This window comes from Oncorhynchus clarkii, chromosome 12 (assembly GCF_045791955.1).
Source record: "Oncorhynchus clarkii lewisi isolate Uvic-CL-2024 chromosome 12, UVic_Ocla_1.0, whole genome shotgun sequence".
In the NCBI taxonomy this organism is placed as follows: Eukaryota; Metazoa; Chordata; class Actinopteri; order Salmoniformes; family Salmonidae; genus Oncorhynchus; species Oncorhynchus clarkii.
In genome coordinates this window covers 33425678-33447151 of record NC_092158.1, presented here as the reverse complement: position 1 = coordinate 33447151, position 21474 = coordinate 33425678, and the positions used below count along the sequence as shown (strand labels likewise).

The window sequence follows — 21474 nt, the reverse complement described above, 5'->3', positions numbered from 1 at the left end:
TATATTTAATTTCTTTGCACTCAATTTCTTTTTTTTAATGATCTTGCATAAAATCCAGAGCACAAATATAAATATATACTTTGTTTGAACCTAACCACCGAATTTTAAAATCCCTTTTCCATGTGTAATTAAAAAGCCACCACAGCAAAAAGTATACACTTAAACAACCAAAATACACACTTTAAATTCTGACTCTGTTATAGGACAGGGAATTATTTTCCAAATCCCCCCAAGGGGCAACAGTCTTGCTTTCACATGTTCTTAATTATTATATACATATATATATATATATAATTAACTTTGAACAAGGCACACCTGTTAATTGAAATGCATTCCATGTGACTAGAGTGTGCAAAAGTGTTAACAAATTCAAAGGGTGGCTACTTTGAAGAATATAAAATATATTTGTTTAACACTTTTTTGGTTACTACATGATACCATGTGTTATTTCATAGTTTGATGTCTTCACTATTATTCTACAATATGGAAATAGTACAAATAAAAACCCTGGAATGAGTAGGTGTCCAAACTTTTGACTGGTACTGTATATATATATATATACATACACACACATTTATTGGCTCTTGGTTGTAAAACCATTCTAAATATCCATGTAAAAAAAGTTAATATGCAAAAACACTGACTGTGCTTCATTTTAACAGATCTATTGTAAAATTGTCTCATGATGCATATGCTAAGGCCATGCAATCAATTCATAGGATTACTTGTGTATTTATAAACCTCAAACTATTTCACACTTAATCATACTAGTATTGAGCCGACAGAGAGTAAAATACCCATGTTCTTATCCATTCAAATTTACTCTACAAGTCGCTTGTGTGCTGTTGTATTTGTGTAACAAATTAATAATTAAAAACAAAAATCTACCATACACCACACCCAGTGGGCAGAATGTAAACAAAACTCCTTTCCCAAAAGTACATATTTTCCATATTCTTTACACAATAATCCACTAATGATAATCTGTAATTTAATGAGTGATAGCTAAAATTAAACAATAAATTATTTATTTTACTCAGGATTTACAATAACTAAAAAAAGTGTCAGTTGAAATACTGCATGCGTTTCCAGTTCTTATCCCCCTGCTAATCTAACTGGTCTTTGGTCTTGTATAATCTACATGAAATATCATTGAGGCAATGACAAAATCAGCATTAACACAAATAGTCAATATGAAAACCATACTTTTATGGTACAAAACAGATTACAGCTGAAATGTTAATGGAATGCAGAGGATCCAAAATAAAGATTCATAAAACTGAAATTAAAACCAATGTAATTTGACCATTATAAGTAATGTAAATATTGAACAGAATTGCAAAGTGCATATCAATAAAACATGATGCCTGAGGCCACTAATATCATCTTCATAATGTCATCTTCACACATCAATCAACACAAATTCACAACGTGCAAAAGCACGTAACTGTTCTTGAATTGTACAGTACAGCAATTCCTAAATAAAGCACTTTCTTGAATCCCAAAAATAGTTATATAGGTAAAGCCAACTGAAAGGGAGTTATCTGAAATAGGTCAGTACTGTGTAAATCCAATATCAAAGGCAAAGTAACCATTGTAAGGAGCTGATGAGTCAAATAGCAGTTCATTGCAGACATTCACTTTCTCACCTCTATGACACATGGCCACTGGAAAAGATAACATGAAGGCAAGCCAACTACCAACAGCAATAGATACATTCAACATCTTTCTTGTGCCGGCTGAGTTGTATTTGATCTCTTACGATGCTGTGAGCATAAAGTATCATCTCAGAGGCTCAAAACAGAGTACAGGTGTTTGAGTGAGACACATTTAAATGTGACTATGGCTCTTCTCGTGGCTCCAAAGACTAAAGGCAGTCTTGAATGTTCTGTGGCAGAGCTTACACATGTACTGCCTCTTAAATGTGAGGGCAGAGAGAGTGGGGGCATGGTAAAAAAGGGTTTCTGATTCCTGAGGGGTGAGGGAATTATCCACACTATCCATCTTGGGTAGGGGGCTACTGTGTGATCTGTCCATCTCTGGCCTCTTGGTCCTGGGCATTGACGATGAGCTTCCAGGCTTCTCCTTCTCTTTTGCTACCACAGCTTTAGCTACCACTGAATCTGCCTCCATTGGTTTAGGTGGAAAAACTTGTGGTGCAGGACATCCAGTTGCATGTGTGACCGCTGGTGGTGGTGAGGGGGAGGGAGACAAAGGGCGCCTGGCATCAACCTCTCTCGTTCCAGGTTCGTCGGAGGTTGACATGTGGGACTGGAAGTGGCTCCAAAGGCGGAAGTTGGTCCTGAAGGCCTTGTTGCAGATGTGACAGATGAAGGGTTTGATGTGGCACAGCAGCTCCTGGTGACGCTCCAGGTCTTTGTGGCCACCAAAGAGCTTGCCACATTTTTCGCATGGCCACACGCCTGGCTCCTCAGGTTCGACGGAGGCCCCAGACGTCATGTCCTCCCTCTCGCTCACGGCCTCCTCAATGGGCTCATCCTTCACGGTCAGCTCGCCGTGATGTTCGTTGTGACACTGGCTAACATTCAGGTCCTCGGGCACGAATGATGAAGAATCCTCAGAGTCCAACATAGGCGGACCTGAGGAGTCACTGTCGATGATGTCCTCTCTGGAGCTCCCCACTCCCACAGACTCCTGGGTATGGAGAGGCCTTCCGAGATGGTCAGATACCTCTCCATTGCTCTCCTCTTGATGGCTCAGCTGCTCCTTAACAGTCATAATGTTGTGGTTGTGAACCTCCACCTGGTGTCTCCATATGCTGAAGGAAGACTTGAAGGTCCTCATGCACTCCAGGCAGGTCAGTTTCTTGTACTTGCAGTGTGCTTCATGCTCTTTTTTAACCGCTGGGCTGGAGAATCGGAGGCCACAGTACGGGCACACGGTTGCGTGTCGACAACCCCTCTCGTGGTCTCCCTGCTCAAAGAGAGAGGACAGCTTCTCATTGCACAGCCTGCAGGAGTAAACATCTGTGTCCGTGTTCTCTCTCTGACCGGGCTGGTCCTGGTCTTTTTGGTAGAGACTGCTCTCTCTCTCAGTCTCTTGGTTGTCTCTCTCCGTAGGGTGTGTCTTCAAATGCTGCTTGAATTGATAGAGAAACACAAACAATTTCCCACAGTAAGGGCATATCAAATTTGACTTGGACCTCAGGCCACCTTTTTTGGCAAATACCTGAGACTGCGAACCCTGCTTATTTCTCCTCAGCTTCATGAGCAAGGCTTTCTTTATTTCTCTCTCCCGCACAATATCAATCAGCTTCCTCTGAAACTTCTCATCCAGCTCGAATGAGCTGGAGGATGAAGCAGGGTTTTGTATCACTCCGTGCTGGGTTTGGCAGTGGGTCCAGACTTTGAAGTTGGTGTGGAAGCGTTTGTGGCAGATGTCACAAGCATATGGCTTATCTGGGTTGTGATACATGTTAACATGACGATGCAATCCAGCATTGGATCTGAACACTTTCAAACAGATCCAGCATTTAAACATCTTGCTCTTCCTGGGATCATCAGTCCAGTCATCATCATTGTCATCCATGTTGGAGTTGTGAGGTACAGATTCTGACATATTGTCATCGTCATCTTCACATGGGAAATCATGTTCGTTCACCCCTTTAGACTTTTTGAATGGGTACCTTCGATTGTCTCTCCTCACCCTTCTCTTTCCAGGGAGTTTAGAGAATGGCTTAGTAGGGTCTTGGTCAAAATTCATTTCATTGTTTTTGAGGTTAACTGGTAGAGAATCCCCAACTGTGATCCTAATGATCTCAGAGGGGTCAGACAGTGGGCTGCTAGGCTCGGTCTTCACATGGAACTCCTTTCCTGGAGTTTCATCTTTATCATGCCTACTGTGGTGCCTTGACTTGAGAAGAAGCGACGGAACTACTTTCACACTTTGTTTGTGCTCTGTCTGAATCTCTTCCTCTGTATTTGCCACCATCGTAACAACAGACTGTTCTCGGCCTTGCAGTTTATTGAGCTCCAGTGTGGGGGAGAAGACTGGGATGGGACTGTCCATGGATAAGGACCTGCGCAGCAGGCTTTTTATGAGTGGGCCACTCCTGTCAATGGTCTGACTAGGCTCCCCTACCTGGCCCTGAAATTGTGGTTTGGATCTGTAGAGCCTCTGCTCCTCCTCCTCTTCTTTAGTGCTTAGATCAGACTGTAACATGACTGTTGGAGATTCACTGAAGGAGACTGAGGAGGTGAGCTGGGGCCTTACTGATGACCCTGTGTGTGATGTCTTCCCCTTTAAGATGGAGGCATATGAACTGATGGGCTTGCTATCAGAACCCTCACCAGTTGCTTCAGCTGATTTTCTGGGATTGGATGCAGTGTTCCTGGCTGATTCGTTTGGTTTCCTGTGTCCTGAAGCTTGAGCCTGTTCTCCTTGATCATTTGAACCATAGCGTCCGGCCCCGGGAGCATCACCCCTTCGGCTCTGGCGCACAATGACACTCCTCAGCTGGATGTCGTTATCGTCCTCTGAGAAGGACAGCCTTTTTCTGGAGACGCAGTAGGACACATGCGGCCTTGTTGACATAATTTTGGTTAGAAAAGGGATTCCTAGACTGTAGCCCAGCTCCTGGATGGCTGCCAGGCTGCCTCTGTCCACGAAGAGGGAGGATGAGTATATGTAATTCAGTACTATCTCAAAGGCGTCAGGCTCACAGAAGTCCAGCTGTATCACTTTGTGGGGCTCAGACTCCCTTCGTGTGAACAGTGATTGGAAATACTCACTGCTAGCGGCGAGCACACTCCTGTGGGCCTGGTACCGCTGATCCCCCACAACCAAGACTGTGTCACAGAGCTGCCCCCTCAGGCGCTGCTCATTGAGCACCCCCAGCACAGAGAGGCCATGGGATGGATTACTGTAGTGCACCAGACTCTCCATTCTGGCTGAAAGGCAAGAACAAAAAGGAGATCCTTTTTATTTCAAGACCCGCATTTTGATTCACATGTTTTCAGTAAAAAAGTTACCTAAAAATGTATAGACCTATATATAAAATCAAACAAATAAATCGAATCTGAAGAAATATATAACAGCAGAAAAGTTGCAATAAGTATAAGAATCTAATAGCATTATGGCAAATTCATATTTGACCATGTTTCAGAAAAGTATGAATGAGATGCAGATGAAAGCATGTATATGTATTGCTACTGTATTTATTTTGCTATGCAGTCTGTGCCAACTGATTGATATAAATATATTAGTGAAAATAGACTTATTTCTCGTTATATAAATCCTTCATTTTAGAATAGCAAAACACATATCATTTTCAATAAAAGTAAGTAAAATGTAATTGAGTAGTTTAGATCAATCAGCTACTGGTAGGAGTTAATGTATCTAGGCCTATCTGTGGTAAAACGCAAATAACATGACGCATGCGCATTTATAGGTTCTATTTCGATTACATCATGTCTTTAAATCAGAAGACATGGCATGCCATGGGGTCGTATTTAGCAGGGACGCAGGCAGCGTTCATTCCGTTCCACACACACATAACTGTGGACACGGATATCAATTCCACATGATAAATAAACGTGTCTGACACGTTTCATATCGGAAAAGTTTCTAACGCTGCGCGCCCATAGAATGTGTCTGATGGGAAGTCAGGGGAGCAAGCATTAGATCATATGCGAGACGTGGCTTAAATTCCTGATGACACGTACGTTAAAAATGAAACTGGTTTTATCACTCTGGCAAGTATCTTCCTCGTTATGGTATACATTGGTGAATGAAAATGTAAACAAATAACGCATTGCGTGGTCTGTTTGTTACTGTTGGTGGCAGTGATATCACATGATCACTTGGTGTTACAATGTTTCCGAAAGAGTAAAGTTGCATCCGAAATGCGCATTCTGAGAACGATTCAGGACTTTCATTGGAACAGAATCAAACCCCAGTCCTCGAGAAACGAGTGCGTGGTCAGTGAGTGTGCGTGCACACACCCGCTACTGTATTTTCGCCCTCATTACAGCGCAGACGCAGCATCTACAGCACACATAGGGCAGTTGCTCGTGAGGCTTATAAAAATAAGAAACAACCCCCTCTGAGTTACGTCAGGAAAAAAACCTTTTCTCCAAAGAAGACTTCAATATAAGGCACTACCGCCAGATAATTTAAACCAAGTAGTTTTATGGCTTTCTAAACTTACCCCTATGTCTTCGTTCTGTTCCCACGGAGCACACGAACAAGAATTTATATCAGAATTCTGTTGAGTGTGTGGTAGTCGTGATTCCATCCATCTTGAACTTGACGTCATCCCACTCCAGGGATGAGGTCATCAAATACAGCGCTCGTCACGTGTGCTGCGTTCTGATAGGCTGCTTTATACCCGTAGGCGGGAATGTAGGACGTGACAGGCAAATTTAAACCTCTTAAAGTGGCAGGTCATATTTTCGTTCTTTGAGACTTAAACATTTCATTGGGAAGCAATACGAATTAACATTAAATAAAAAAAACATATTCCTATCAGATCAACATTGCTGTCTCAGTTGCAAAGTATCAACATTCTGTAGGCGAGAATGTGATTCTATAAAACCATAGACGGATAGCCTACTATTGAATTATGTGGAATTACTGAATGGAAATGCATAATGTATTTTGCTCTTATTACTAGTTAATTTATTTTTATATATCTAATGAATGACAACAATCATTTGAGGAAAGCATTAGGTAAAATCAGCATTTGACATTGGTGGATGAATGTGTTTCTCTGTAACCAGATCCACTGTGTACCACTGAAACTAATTAGATGGCTGTATTTACACAGGCAGCCCAATTCAGATATTTTTTCCACTAATTGATCTTTTGACCAATCACATCAGATCTTTTTCATAGCTGATCTGATTGGTCAAAAGACTAATTTGTGAAACAATCAGAATTGGGCTGCCTGTGTAAACATTCTGCTCTCTCTCATTGCATATATTCAGGTGGCACTTGTTGCTGTGGTCTACTTGCCACAATCCTGGAAAGTCTTTCGAACCTTACAAACGAAGAACCATATAATGTATCTTCATTTGGAATTATTTAAAACAGCTGATGTAGTTGCATTTTAATAAACCATCTAAATCATTTGGAGTTAAATGTTACACATCATCTGAAAGGACACAACTGCTACTATTTACTTCTATGTCTGTAAACAACTCTTGATGTTACAGTCAGCAGATAATGACATTTGAAAACATCACTAATCTGAAAATGTAAAAGGCACATATGGTTATTCGTCTGTAGGGCTCATACTGTATGTAGTACCGTTTCTGGCAACCGGATGATCAAAGGAAGGTGTGGCACTGCTATTGCCTCATTTTGACATGTATGTACAATCTGTGTGTATATGTGAATACTTTAAGGTAAACTACTTGACCACAAGTATGTGGACACCTGCTCGTCGAACTTCTTATTCCAAAATCATGAGCATTAATATGGAGTTGGTTCCCCTTTGCTGCTTTAATTAACAGCCTCTACTTTTCTGGGAAGGCTTTCCACTAGATTTTGGAACATTGCTGCAGGGTCTTGCTTCCATTCAGCCACAAGAGCATTAGTGAGCTCGAACACTGATGTTGGGCGATTAGGCCTGGCTTGCAGTCTGCGTTCCAATTCACCCCAAAGGTGTTCAATGAGGTTGAGGTCAGGGCTCTGTGCCAGTCAAGTTCTACCACACCGATCTCAACAAACCATTTCTGTATGGACCTTGCTTTGTGCACTGGAGCATTGTCATGCTGAAACAGGAAAGGGCCTTCCCCAAACTGTTGCCACAAAGTTGGAAGAACATAATCGTCTAGAATGTTATTGTAGCGTTAAGATTTCCCTTCACTGGAACTAATGGGCGAACCATGAAAAACAGCCCCAGGCCATTATTCCTCCTCCACCAAACTTTACAGTTGGAACTATGCATTCGGGCAGGTACCGTTCTCCTGGCATCTGCCAAACCCAGATTTGCCCTGCCGGCCTGACAGATGGTGAAGTGTGATTCATCACGCCAGAGAACGCGTGTCCACTGCTCCAGAGTCCAATGGTGGCGAGCTTTACACCACTCCAGCAGACGCTTGGCATTGCACATGGTGATCTTAGGCAGCTCTAGCAGGGAAGAAATTTGACGAACTGACTTGTTGGAATTATTGCATCCTATGACGGTGCCACGTTGAAGGTCACTGAGCTCTTCATTAACGCCATTCTACTGCCAATGTTTGTCTATGGAGGTTGCATGACTGTGTGCTCGGGTTTTAGACACCTGTCACTAACGGGTGTGGCTGAACTAGCCAAATCCACAAATTTGAATGGGTTTCCACATATTTCTGCATATGTAGTGCATGTGCATAAACTGGATAGAACAACCTGAAACTGAGGGTGAGGCACTGTGATTGTGGTGCTGCAGATGATGGCCAGTACCATCATCTGTGGAACTAAGTAATGTGATGCCGACACCTTCAAAGGTTATTGTGCCACTCAGGTTGAGCCACCACATTCCTATTACTGATGGTTAAATTTCAAATCACATTAGAATTACAAGATGTAGAACATCCCCAAGCCAGTAAGGAATGTGCTGTGATGAGTAAACCTTTTAAATTCCAGAGGATATAGAGATATTTTTCTGAAGGGGTGGAATTTTTTATTTTTTTTATTACAGTCTTTGAGGGAAATGTGACAAAATCAATACCCCTCCTGCCTGCCTCCCTGTCGGAGGCTGTGGGTGAGGAGATGAGTGAGGATATGAGAGTAAACACTGCCATGGGGACCTGAGTAGAAACCAAGTCACCTGGGACAGACACTGCTGCTCTCCTCTCACAGATACCATTTTCCCATCTCATCTCACAGCCACCATGTTGTTTGCTGGCACTGACATTACCGTGGCAGGTCATAACACAACCAGTACACAAAAGCAAAACTACAAATGTGTACAAATCCTTGTATGGTTATATATTATAACTTTTTGGGGTGATAAATTGCCACAGTTAGGGATTAACAGTAGTTTTAAATCCCTGAAATACTCTGTCAAAACATACAGAAACATAGGAACATACAAAGGAATCAATTTGACTCCAGAAATGGCACTTGAACCAAATGTGAATGAATACACCCTCTCCATGTAGTTGTATAATCTCTCCATCTAGATTCTACATATTGCCATGCAGTGTGTTACACTTGGGACTGTGGGAGCAAGGGAGAAGGTGAACAGGGGGTGTGGATGTTGAGGGGAAAGAAACTCAGAACCGTTACCAACAACTCAGCTCTGAAAATGGACGTGCAGCAAGGTCCCTGAATGCATGCCATATTTTATGTATTCAAGATGAGTTGGATGTCCTTTCTCTGTCTGGCCACGGCCTATCTGGACCTCTGTAGGGGACACAACACCTTGTTTGAAATTAGGAAAATAAGCCAAATTAAATTATGACACAATCAATATGATAATGTGTATGCTCTACTGTTTATTACCATGTTCCATGATATATCTTTGTAAATATGTACAAGAAGCCCTGTGCAAATGATTTACTGTACCTGCATTGATACTGCGGGCACTCCTTGGCTGTGGGCACTCCTATGAATGCTCGCAGTTGTGGAAATGAAAACCTGTTATTTGTTTGCGTTCATATATTCTGTTATTTATGCAACATTGATCTGCAAATACTTATTTTCCAATATTATGTTTTTGTGACTGTTTTTTTGGAATGCCCTGCCCATTTGTCTTAGATTCTGCAAACATAAAAACATGGATAGTCTCATTTAGATATAATATAACTATTCCTGTATTTCAGGATATGAGCTGTCTATGTCCAGCTACCACCTGTGTACTGGACATGAGAGCACGGTGGTGAGTAAAGTGTTGTCCTATAAGATCTCTTACACGGTTAGGAGGTCATGTGGCGATGTGTGAGATGTGTGAGGTCACAGTTTACAAAAAGGCATATCGGACTGAGTACATGAATGTCATCAAAGACGTTTTGAGGTGTTGTGATGGCTATGAACAAGTGGGCAGCTACTGTGCTTTACGTGAGTATTCTAGCTTTTACTTAGGCAAGTCAGTTAAGACGGCCTAGGACTGCCCCAGGAACACTGCCTGTTCAGGGGCAGTTTGGGGGTTGCTTGGGGGTTTGAACTTGCAACCTTCCGGTCACTAGTCCAACGCTCTAACCACTAGGCTACCCTGCCACCTCCTCATGTTGTTCAACATGAAGAGAAAATATGTTTAGGAGAGCACAGAAGTATCTAAAAAGTGTAAGAAATGTTCATCAGTACTATGGGCCTGCCCTAATACTATCAGGACCAGTCGTCATGGAGACTTGTTTATATGGAGCAGCTAACAAAGAACACTAGATGGGGCTGTGGACCAAGAACACAGTTATAGTTTGCTATTTACAGTGCTCTTTGTAAACATTTAATCGGATTCTCTCTCTCTCTCTCTCTCTCTCTCTCTCTCTCTCTCTCTCTCTCTCTCTCTCTCTCTCTCTCTCTCTCTCTCTCTCTCTCTCTCTCTCTCTCTCTCTCTCTCTCTCTCTCTCTCTCTCTCTCTCTCTCTCTCTCTCTCTCTCTCTCTCTCTCTCTCTCTCACTCTCTCTCATTGATTAAGCTATGAACAGAAGTGGAGAGTTCACTGCTAAGCCAGGGTCCTGTCCTGAGGGTGTTGTGGAGGCACCCAGGAGTGGAGGGTGTGAATGGGACTTTTTTCCTGCCCAGGCTGGAAAAAGTGCTGCCAGAGAGAAGGCCTTTCTCTCTGTACTGACCCTCAGTCTGCAGGTAAGTACAGATCCCAGATCAACTTCATAGTGATCAAAGATATACAGGTAAATGCCAAAATAAAGGAAACACCAACATAAAATGTCTTAATAAGGTGTTGGGCCACCACGAACCAGAACAGCTTCAATGCTCTTTGGCATGGATTCTATAAGTGTCTGGAAGTCCATTGGAGGAACGAGACACCATTCTTCCATGAGAAATTCCATAATTTGGTGTTTATTTAATGGTGGTGAAAAATGCTTTCTCGGGTGCCGCTCCTGATATATATAGTACAGTCACAGAAAATTATATTGTAAACATACTACACTCAGGCAGTAGAAGCTGGTGCTTTCACGTCACTGTGACAGCGAAGATAGATTACCAGCGGCTGATATCCATGGACGGGGGAATCCTGAACCACACAAGGCTGCTGCACTCTGTGGTAGGTTCCTGTATCTCCCTATGTTCGTCTCAATGATGGTCCATTATATAGTCCCTATATTTCTCACCGTATGTGCCCAGTATAGGCCATGACCATTCTGTATTGGCTTACAGGTGACTGGAGCGCTGGACTCTTATGACGTCTCTGTATACTATATCAGATACTGGCCTATATGGCCATTTAGAACCTCCTCCTCTCTGCTGATTAGTTCCCCTGAAATTCTGTCCCTGTCCAACACAACCACAAAGCTGCACCTTCTTCTCATACACATTGAAGAAGTCACCTCGGTTTCAGTTGAAGGGAAGGGGATACTGTACTGTACTGTGGGGCGTAAAACACACAGGGTTTTCTGGTGGATATAATGATGTGTGTGTTAGAGTTGTTCTCTTGTTACTGAAAACCCTGCTCAGGAAAAGCTGACTCAGTAACACCACGGTGTCCCACTCTGCCTCCACTTCCTCTTTACACTCATCTGTGACATGTTTCCTCTGGAAATGGAAAACTGGCCGTTGACACACACTCACAAAAACACACACCAGTGCGAACACACACACACAAAACGAATAGACACACACACTGTATAATGTATATCCTGTACACAGTATCGACTACACATTATGCTGCTGTCCTTTCAGACATGAATGAGTGTAGCCATGCCGCTCTCAGCAGCTGCTCCCGTCAGGCAGACTGTACCAACACAGAGGGCTCCTACAGCTGCACCTGCCATCCAGGATTAATTGATCTCAACCCCAACAACAAAGGGGTACACTGCCAAGGTAAGGACAGGGAGTGGTGTGTACTTACTCTGGGTTATATGAAATTCCTGGAAAGATGTAAAAGTTTGTAGCTAACGCTCAAACTGTTCATTCTCTTTTCAGCTGCTGACCCTGTGACCTCACTCGTGCCCAGTAATGCCACTCATATGTTCTGGTGGGCCAATGCTACAGAGTTGCCACCCAACAGTACCAGCTATCAGTCCTGGGTCTCCAGCTTTACTGATACCCCAACAGCCATAGCTACAACCACAAACAGGAGCATGATGCTGAGCTCGACCCATATACATGCTACCACACATAACCCAGTTAATGCCAGCTCCAACAGGTTTGAGACCAGTACCGCAGTGACACCCTTGAGTACTGTATTGACCTCCAGCAGGCCTGAAATCAGTACAGCTCTCACATCCTGGAATAGTTCCACCTCACTCCAGCATACCACTAACCCCAACTCTCCAACCCCAACCCTCTCCATCTCTGCCCCCTCTGTACCGGCATGGCAGACACATCACCAGCAGACCAGCACTATGCCACAAACCAGCCTGGAGCCCACTCTGGTGGTGTCCCTGAGTGTATAACCACCATCTCCATCCACATGCTGTATGGAAATCAATAACACACCCATTATACATTGTCCAACAGCAACAGTTTTAAGCATATGGACTTTTTTAAATATCACTTCTAATATTTTGTTGATAGAAATTCCCCCAATGACTCCCCTGCTGTTTCTAAGAACCCCTGAGGCTGTTTGCATAATATTCTCCAAAGTGCTCCACATACATCTTTAATAATCATAATTTAAAAAAATTAGACTCACAAAGTCATTCCTAATTGATAAAATTATATTTCATAGAAGTTGAGATTTATTACTGTCTCCCTTCTCCCCCAGACCCCGCCCCCATCACCAACCTGCAGGCTTCCAGCGTCACTGGCTCCTCCTTCTGCGTGTCCTGGATGACTGGCCAATCCCAGAGCAGGTTTAGCTTTCTGGTGGTGCTGATGGAGGGGTCAAAGGTCAGGGGACGCTGGGAGACGGGGTTGTCAGTCTGGGAGGTGACATTGTTGAAGCCTGGGGTTCTCCACAACGTTACTGTCATTTCCTGTCCCTATGGGAGTCAGGGGGCCAGCCTGCTGGTTAAGACTGGTAAGTTCCATGTAAAGAATGTGTTTAAAATATCAAATTTCTGTCATCTTTTTCAGTTTTGTTATGTCAATATCACTTCAAATGTGTGCATACTTAAACTGATGCAGTACATTTGAGCTATATGTGCTTTATGCATAAGGAGGCTGATATGGTGTGCCCTATGCTGCTGGCCAAAGCCATCTGAACAAGGACAAGAGGAAAGCCCTCTATTATTCATTACACACTGACACAGCAATATGATTTGGTTTCACTTACGAAAGCACTTTCACGTTATGCTGACTCTTATAGCAGATATGAAACTGTTCTAGTGACTACAGTGCTTTGGCTGGATGTGTGTATCCAATTCACAGCTGCACAGACACTTGGAGCAACAGCTCACCTGACCAATGTGCAGTTCACTGATGCCCTGCTGGACCCTGCTAGCCAGATGTATCAGAATCTTAGTCGTAGTATTATGGAAGAAGTAGGAGACTACCACACAACGGCTGCTTTGACAAATGTTTTTTGAATGTTTACAAATGTTGAATGTTTGAATGTTGTCATTATCCTCACTTATAGAACATGGAATAAATGAAAGACACTTAAACATGTTTTGTAGTTGTTACATGTTGTAGTTTCTATCAAATGACAGACACGAACACACTGTCTCCTCTAACTGTCCCACAGATCCTCCAGTCTCTCCCTCCTGATATTCTGGCCCTGGTAAACTCAGGAGATGTGAGGGTTCAGATCACAGGCCTGGCCCTCGGCAGTGTAGTAGTGAACTTCACCATCATCTTCACACCCAGTCAGTCCCTGGACATCCTGAAAGTGTCCTCTGTTCTGATGCAGGTCCTACAGAACAGCTCCAGATACACTGTTGACAGCAACAACACCAGCATAGATGGTAATGCTGTCTTAACCTTGTACAGTTGTTAGAATACGTAGACTTTGATAAAAGGATGTGTACAAGATTATGTGCCAGGTTCTCCAATGGGCCTTTCTTGAAAATTATTATTTGAATTAATGTGACCTCCTGCTTAAATATAGGTTGAATATGAAATAAGATAACTCTGTTAGCATTATATGGAAAACACATTTAGTGATACCAATCTGCATAAACTGTTAACTTGATATTCAATGCCAGATTTTTGTTGTTGTTTCTAACAGATGTTGATGAGTGCAGTACAGGGGACATGGACTGCTCCCCATGGGCCCAGTGCACTAACACCTGGGGCTCCTACAGCTGTCTCTGTCTGGATGGATTCATGGACTCTAACCCCTCTAGGCCGGGACGGGTCTGTTCAGGTAGACAAAATGGAGTAATCGCTTTCACATTTTTGATAGTCTAAATTCAGATCTGGATATGGTTACTAGAGTATTCGTCTCACACTGCCTAATCAGTTCACTACAGTTCAAACTGTAATTGTCTTTTTTTTGTTTCCATACAGCTCGTTTGACCACAACCACACCTATGTCCGCAACCACAACAAACACTCCGGTTACAACCAGCAATACAGTGTCAACCACTACCACCTACAATACAACCTCAATTACATCCAACAATACAGATGCAGCTACAATGAACGCACCCGTTACAACCACTGTCAACAATACAGTTAGAATCAACAACACAGTTTCAACCAAAACTCCAGTCACAATCACAACCATGGCGCCAGTTACAACCTCAACCATCACTGAAGTTCCTACAAAAATGACCAGCGGTCTCATCAAAACCAGTCTGCAGCCTGAGACTCCTACATCTCTGGCTCCTCTGGTCTCTTATACGGAAGCCATCTCAGTGGAGTGCAGGGCCAGTGCCATCACGGTGACAGTGGCCAGGGACTTCCTGTGGTCGGGGCACATTGGGGACTCTTCCCTGTTCCTAGGGACACAGGAGTGTGGCGTGAACGGAGGGAACAGTAGCCACGTCCAACTGATGGTGGCTTGGGACGAGTGTAACACACAGCTCTTATATGTGAGTCAGTAAACTTGTCAGTCAGTGGCTAGAGGGTGCTACCTACTGCCCCCTTGTGTCACAAAGAGCATAGTTTCTGGTGTGTTTTGGCTAAATAAAAGGTTATTCTATAATGCACAAAACAGACCTGGATTTAACAGGTTAAAATGTCCTTATTTATGTACCATTTATTCTATACATTAAAAACATGAAGCCTGTGACCATGGTATCTTGTAGGTGCAGGTGTTGGATGACCAAACTAGATTGAACTGTCCTCATGGTCTGTTAGAAAATAAAATATCTAATTTCCCATTTTAACTTTTGCACTTCAGAACAGCACTCACTACACTGCTCAGGTGATTCTGTACAACTCTATGAGCTCTCAGCTCTTGCCTGATGACACTACAAGGGTTCCCACAGTATGGCTGAAGGTCCCCATCATGTGTACCTTCAGAAGGAGCATCATCATCTCCTCTGGTTACAGCACCGCAGGGTACGCTCTGCCAGGCGCCATGGTTACCTTATCTATGTCACTATGGTCACATCCACCTCCTTCCACCTTTTAACTCCCACAAATCACTGCTCAGCTAGACTGAAAAATAAACATGTCTAGAACCCAATTTTACCTCACTACTCAAATACATGCTTGCAAATATCTCTCTTATTAACAGAGTGTATTTGAATATTCAGTATCCATGATATATTTAGCTATTTATTTACATCATATCTTATGGTGTATTGACAGGTATGATATGATCAATGATGCTGTCATGGGCTCAGGGACGTTCTACGTGACATTTCAGCTCCTGAATGGAATGTCACCCCTACCCCAGAACTACAGCCTGTCTCCTGAGGAGGACGTTGTGGTCGAGGTCAGCGTTGACTCCACGGTTGCCCAGATCAAAGTGGTCATCAACAAGTGCTGGGCCACCCAGAGCAGCAACCCCTTAGAACCAACAACCTATGTTTTTCTGGAAAACAGGTATGTTCTACAATTGCTTTTGAAGGTGCCCTATTATAGTTAGCTTAGATGCTAGGTTTTCATTCCGTGGCATATAATAGAATACCATTTATATGTATTGTCCAACCGAGGATGGACATTTGCTTGAAGATTGAGATGTGTTTGGGTACTTTCTAAGCTTTGTGCCGGTAATCTGTCTCTCTCTTTCTCATCAGCTGTCCCCTCCCAAACACATACACCACAGTCGTGGAGAACAGCAACTCCAGCAAGTCTCGCCTGTCTCTTTGCATCTTCTCCTACATCAACCTGAATGTCATCTACCTGCACTGCCAGATTCAGATCTGTATCGAGACTGGCTCAGCCACCTGCCAGCCTGTGAGCATCTGTCCAGATGTATTCATACTGTACTACTCTAATATACAGTATTTACTTTGATGTCTAGATTTACTGTCCAACCAGGGGTTAAATGGGGTATTTGGAGGTGGGGAAGCTCTGGCAGGTTGAATAAAATGATTATGCCAAGATTAGGGTTAGAATTAGGGTTAGTGTTACTGCTGTAAGTACAATGTATTACTATTCTAGGGTTTGGGTTAGGGTTACTACTTTTTATCCTACTCCCATAAGGTGCTAGAGCTCGGCTCTGCCTGTCTCTCGCTTTGATCCGGGTATCTCCAGTTCAATTTAACCACTGTGTTCAACCCCTTTGATATGACTACCTAGAGGCTCTTGAAAAATGCTCTACTTGGAGAATGTTTAATTATACTGAACAAAAGTGTAAACAAAACATGTAGTGTTGATCCCATGTTTCATGAGCTGAAATGAAAGATCCCAGAAATGTTCCATACGTACAAAAAGCTTTCCCTCTCAAATGTTGTGCACAAATGTGTTTAAATCTCTGTTAGTGAGCATTTCTCCTTTGCCAAGATAATCCATCCATCTGACAAGTGTGGCATATCAAGAAGCTTAAACAGCATGATCATTACACAGGTGCACCTTGTTCTGGGGACAATAAAATGCCACTCTAAAATGTGCAGTTGTGTCACACAACACAATGCCACAGATGTCTCAAGTTTTGGGGAAACGTGCAATTGGCATGCTGACTGCAGGAATGTCCACCAGAGCTGTTGTGAGAGATTTTAATGTTCATTCCTCTACCATAAGTCATCTCCAACGTTGTTTTAGAGAATTTGGCAGTACATCTAACCGCCGCACAACCGCAGACCACGTGCAACCACGCCAGCCCTGGACCTCCACATCCGGCTTTTTCACCTGCGGGATTGTCTGAGACCAGCCACCTGGACAGCTGATGAAACTGGGTTTGTACAACCGAAGAATTTCTGCACAAACTGTCAGAAACCACCTCAGGGAAGCTCATCTGCATGCTCGTCAATAGGGTCTTGACCTGACTGCAGATCGGCTTCGTAATCAACTTCAGTGGGCTAATCTCACCTTCAATGGCCTCTGGCACGCTGGAGAAGTGTGCTCTTCACAGATGAATCCCGGTTTCAACAGTACCGGGCAGATGGTAAACAGCTTGTATGGCGTAATGTGGGCAAGCAGTTTGCTGATGTCAACGTTGTGAACAGTGCCCCATGGTGGAGTTATGGTATGGCAGGCATAAGCTTCGAACAACGAACACAATTTAATTTTATCGATGGCAATTTGAATGCACAGAGATACCTTGACCAGATCCTGAGGCCCATTGCTGTGTCATTTATCCGCTGCCATCACCTCATATTTCAGCATGATGTCGCAAGGGTCTGTACACAACTTCTGGAAGCTGAAAATGTCCCAGTTCTTCCATGGCCAGCATACCCACCAGACATGTTGCTCATTGAGCAGGTTTGGGATGCTCTGGATCTACATGTACAATAGCATGTTCCAGTTCCCGCCAAAATGGAGTAACTTTATGCGATGGAGATGTGTTGTGCTTCATGAGGCAAATGGTGGTCACACCAGAAACTGACTGGTTTTCTGATCCCCGCCCCATTTTTTTAAGGTATCTGTTACCGACAGATTCATATCTGTATTCCCAGTCATGTAAAATCTATAGATTAGGACCTCATTTATTTATTTCAATTGACTGATTTCCTTATTTGAACTGTAACTCTGTAAAATCTTTTAAATATTTGCATGTTGCGTTTATATTTTTGTTCAGTGTAGTTCAATGCTGTTCTCTTTCCATAATCATTTCCTTTGTCAGGATTGCTTTGGGCGGACAGAAAGATTCTCCAATCTAATTGGAACAGCAAAAGCATCCTGTGGACCATTGCTTAGATCACACAAAGGTACAGTAAATGCATTTCAAAGTGTGACTGCATCAAAATAAGCTATACTGTGACAACGTGATGACTAGGCTACTGATAATTTCATAGACAGCCAAGTCCAAAAGTATTGGCATCCTTGATGAAGATGAGCAAAAATAATATATAAAATAAATCATGCAAATAAAGAGCTATAAATGGGAAAGTATATTATTTTATACTAATACAATTGCTCACCCAAAAGAGATGGTGTAACTTGTAATATTTTTTTCTCTCAAAAGGATAGGGGTCAAAATGATTGTCACCCATTTTTAATACCTTTCAATACCTCACTTTGCTAGGAAAACGGCACTGAGCCTTTTTCTAAAACGTTTTAGGAGATTGGAGAACACATTGGGAGGGATTCATGTCATTCCATTTTGAAGGTCAACGGCATCATGAACTTTACCCAGTACCAGGACATTTTAGACAAAAACCTGGTTGGCTCTGCCAGGAGGCTGAAACTTGTCCACAGGTGGATCTTCCAGTAAGACAATGACCCCAAGCACACATCAAGAAATGGTTCATTGACCCCCCAAAAAATCAATATTTTGCAATGGCCGTCTCATATCCAGACTTGAACCCCATTGAAAACCTGTGGTTTGAAATGAAGAGGGCAGTCCATAAGGGTAGACGAAGGATATCAAGGATCTGGAAAGCTTCTGTATGGAGGAATGGTCTAAGATCCCTCCTAATGTGTTCTCCAATCTAATAACACATTTTAGAAAAAGGCTCAGGATGGTTTGTACGAGGCTACATGATGTATAGGATGATCAACTGTACATATTGTGGAGTTAATATATTCTGACGTGTTTTCTGGCAGTGCCCGTCGAAGAGAGATCTGATACTCTTCGTCTGGTGGGCTACAGTTTACTGGGAATAGGACTATTCCTCCTCTTTATCGGGAGTCTCTCTTCCTTGTTCTTCAGCCACAGGAAGCGAATTGGAACCTACAGCTTCAGCCTCAAACCCAAACAAGATAACTATACCTATCATGTTTTCAATACTTAGTGCTGGAACACTTTTAGGCTAGTTTTAGTGAACTCAAAGACATAGTAAAGTTGGTTGCCTAGTAGTCAGAAATGAAGAGGTCAATGCAGATAATTATGATTAAACTAAGGCATATTATTAAAACACTAAGTGTATCAAAAGGGCAGAATTCATTATTAATTTGGATCAGGATCAGGGTCTCTTCAATTTTTTCAACATTGATACATTTAAATACATACTGTATACAAAGCACTGTTTGCCTTGGAAATTAATGTTGTCTTGTTAGGATTTGTATAGTGAATCTTATTTAAAAAATATCATATATTCTGCAATCCCTTCATCTTCTTTTAAACTGATATTTTTCTATAACTGAGAAAATCTACCATTTATAAATATGGAAAATGCATGTATTTTATAAGTATATCCTGAAGTCTTCTAAAGTCAATAGCAGAAACATCCTGAAATATTGACCTGCTAAAATATGTGAAATATGTTCATAAACGAACAACTAGAAATAAAAAGGAATTATTTGTATATTGGAACATTTGTAGCAGAGGGAGAGAATATTCCCCCAATCTTTATGTATGAGGTGAAATGCTGAATTTGTGATACAATCTAAGAACTACTGTAATGATCCATACACTAGAGGACACTGTTGGTTGGGTCATTGCATAAAAAAATAAACAACAGATGTTGTGATTTCACAGTGTTATGATATCATGAATAAGATATGGTCACACTATAAACATTTTGAATGATTGACATTAGCTAACATTACATGAGGGTATTACACATTTACCAAATACATCAAAGACTTGGTGGTCTATATGTCTGTGCTGCATGCATGTGTAAATGTGCAGGCCGGGCCCATCATGTGTATGATGACTTCACACCACCACTTAACACACACCTTTCTCTCTCTGAGAGGCGAGCCCTGTGGAGGGATACATGGTAAACAGCAGGAGGTTGGTTTCTTTCAGAGGCGTACCCTGGAGACCAGGAGGGTGGTAGGATGGGGGGGTGCAATCTGTGTGGACGAGGACTGATAAACCCTACCCCCAATTAACCCATGCAACCCCAACCCACCTTCTTAATGGCAACCCATTTCTATGGAAACATGGGTGGGGGGGGGGGGGGGGGGTAGAAGTAGGGAGGAGGATGTGAGGGGGGATGGAGGAAGGTAGGGTGAAACGGTGATCTGAGGCAAAGTATCAAAGGAACAAACCTCCATCAAAAGAAAACAAAAATAGTTGATTGTTACAGTTATAGAGCGTCGCACAGTTGGCCCAGCGTCGTTCGGGTTAGGGTTTGGCCGGGGTAGGCCATCATTGTAAATAAGAACTTGCCTAGTTAAATAAAGGTTCAATTAAATGTTTAAAAAATACCCACATTGTAAAGCTGAGTGAACTGTAGATTCAAAATCTAATCAAATTGTATTTGTCTCATGCACCGAATATAACAGGTGTAGACGTTACCGTGAAATGCTTACTTACAAGCCCTTAACCAACAATGCAGTTCAAGAAATTAAGTTAAGAAAATATTTACAAATAAACTAAAGTAAAAAAATGTAAGTAACACAATAAAATAACAATAATGAGGATATGTACAGGGGATTCCGGTACCTAATCAATGTGCGGGCGTACAGGTTAGTCGAGGTAATTTGTAAATGTAGGTAGGGGTAAAGTTGGGGGGGGGGGGTCAATGTAATAGTCCAGGTGGCCATCTGATTAATTGTTCAGCAGTCTTATGGCTTGGGGTTAGAAGCTGTTAAGGAGCCTTTTGGTCCTAGACTTCTCGCTCTGGTACCGCTTGACATGCGTAGCAGAGAGAACAGCCTATGACTTGGGTAACTGGAGTCATCGACAATTTTTCGGGCCAGCCTCTGACACCGCCTAGTATATAGGTCCTGGATGGCAGGAAGCTTGGCCACAGTTATGTACTGGGCCTTATGCAGTACCCTCTGAATCGCCTTACGGTCGGATGCCGAGCAGTTGCCATACCAGGCGGTGATGGAACCGGAAGTTGCCATACCAGTACCCACCAGTATGATATAACATCCTCCTTCAATCAAATTCATCCAATGATTTTCAGCACCATAGGTTTGATTCCCAATTATCCACTTCTGCAATTTTGTTGATTTCATTTCACTCCAAAAATTAACAAGTAGGTGTTTTTCCCCTGATCTAATTACCTAATT

General features: G+C 42.6%; 2 protein-coding genes across 2 annotated transcripts; one reads left to right on the top strand and one right to left on the bottom strand.

Moving 5' to 3' along the window:
• Positions 1-1661: 1661 nt before the first annotated feature.
• LOC139422007 (zinc finger and BTB domain-containing protein 21-like) lies at positions 1662-6277 on the bottom strand. Its single transcript, XM_071173149.1, is given in 3 exon segments — positions 1662-4910; positions 6170-6206; positions 6209-6277. Coding segments are annotated over 3 exon segments (3186 nt in total). The 3' UTR covers positions 1662-1830.
• A 3027-nt stretch (positions 6278-9304) lies between these two features.
• On the top strand, positions 9305-19298 carry LOC139422452 (uromodulin-like 1). The gene is given in 19 exon segments (XM_071173627.1): positions 9305-9378; positions 9769-9879; positions 9881-10005; positions 10583-10674; positions 10677-10749; positions 11061-11170; positions 11284-11468; positions 11804-11946; positions 12049-12513; positions 12833-13087; positions 13438-13550; positions 13754-13973; positions 14237-14374; positions 14518-15044; positions 15356-15516; positions 15769-16005; positions 16200-16359; positions 18188-18272; positions 19111-19298. Coding segments are annotated over 19 exon segments (3462 nt in total).
• The last annotated feature ends 2176 nt before the right edge of the window (positions 19299-21474 follow it).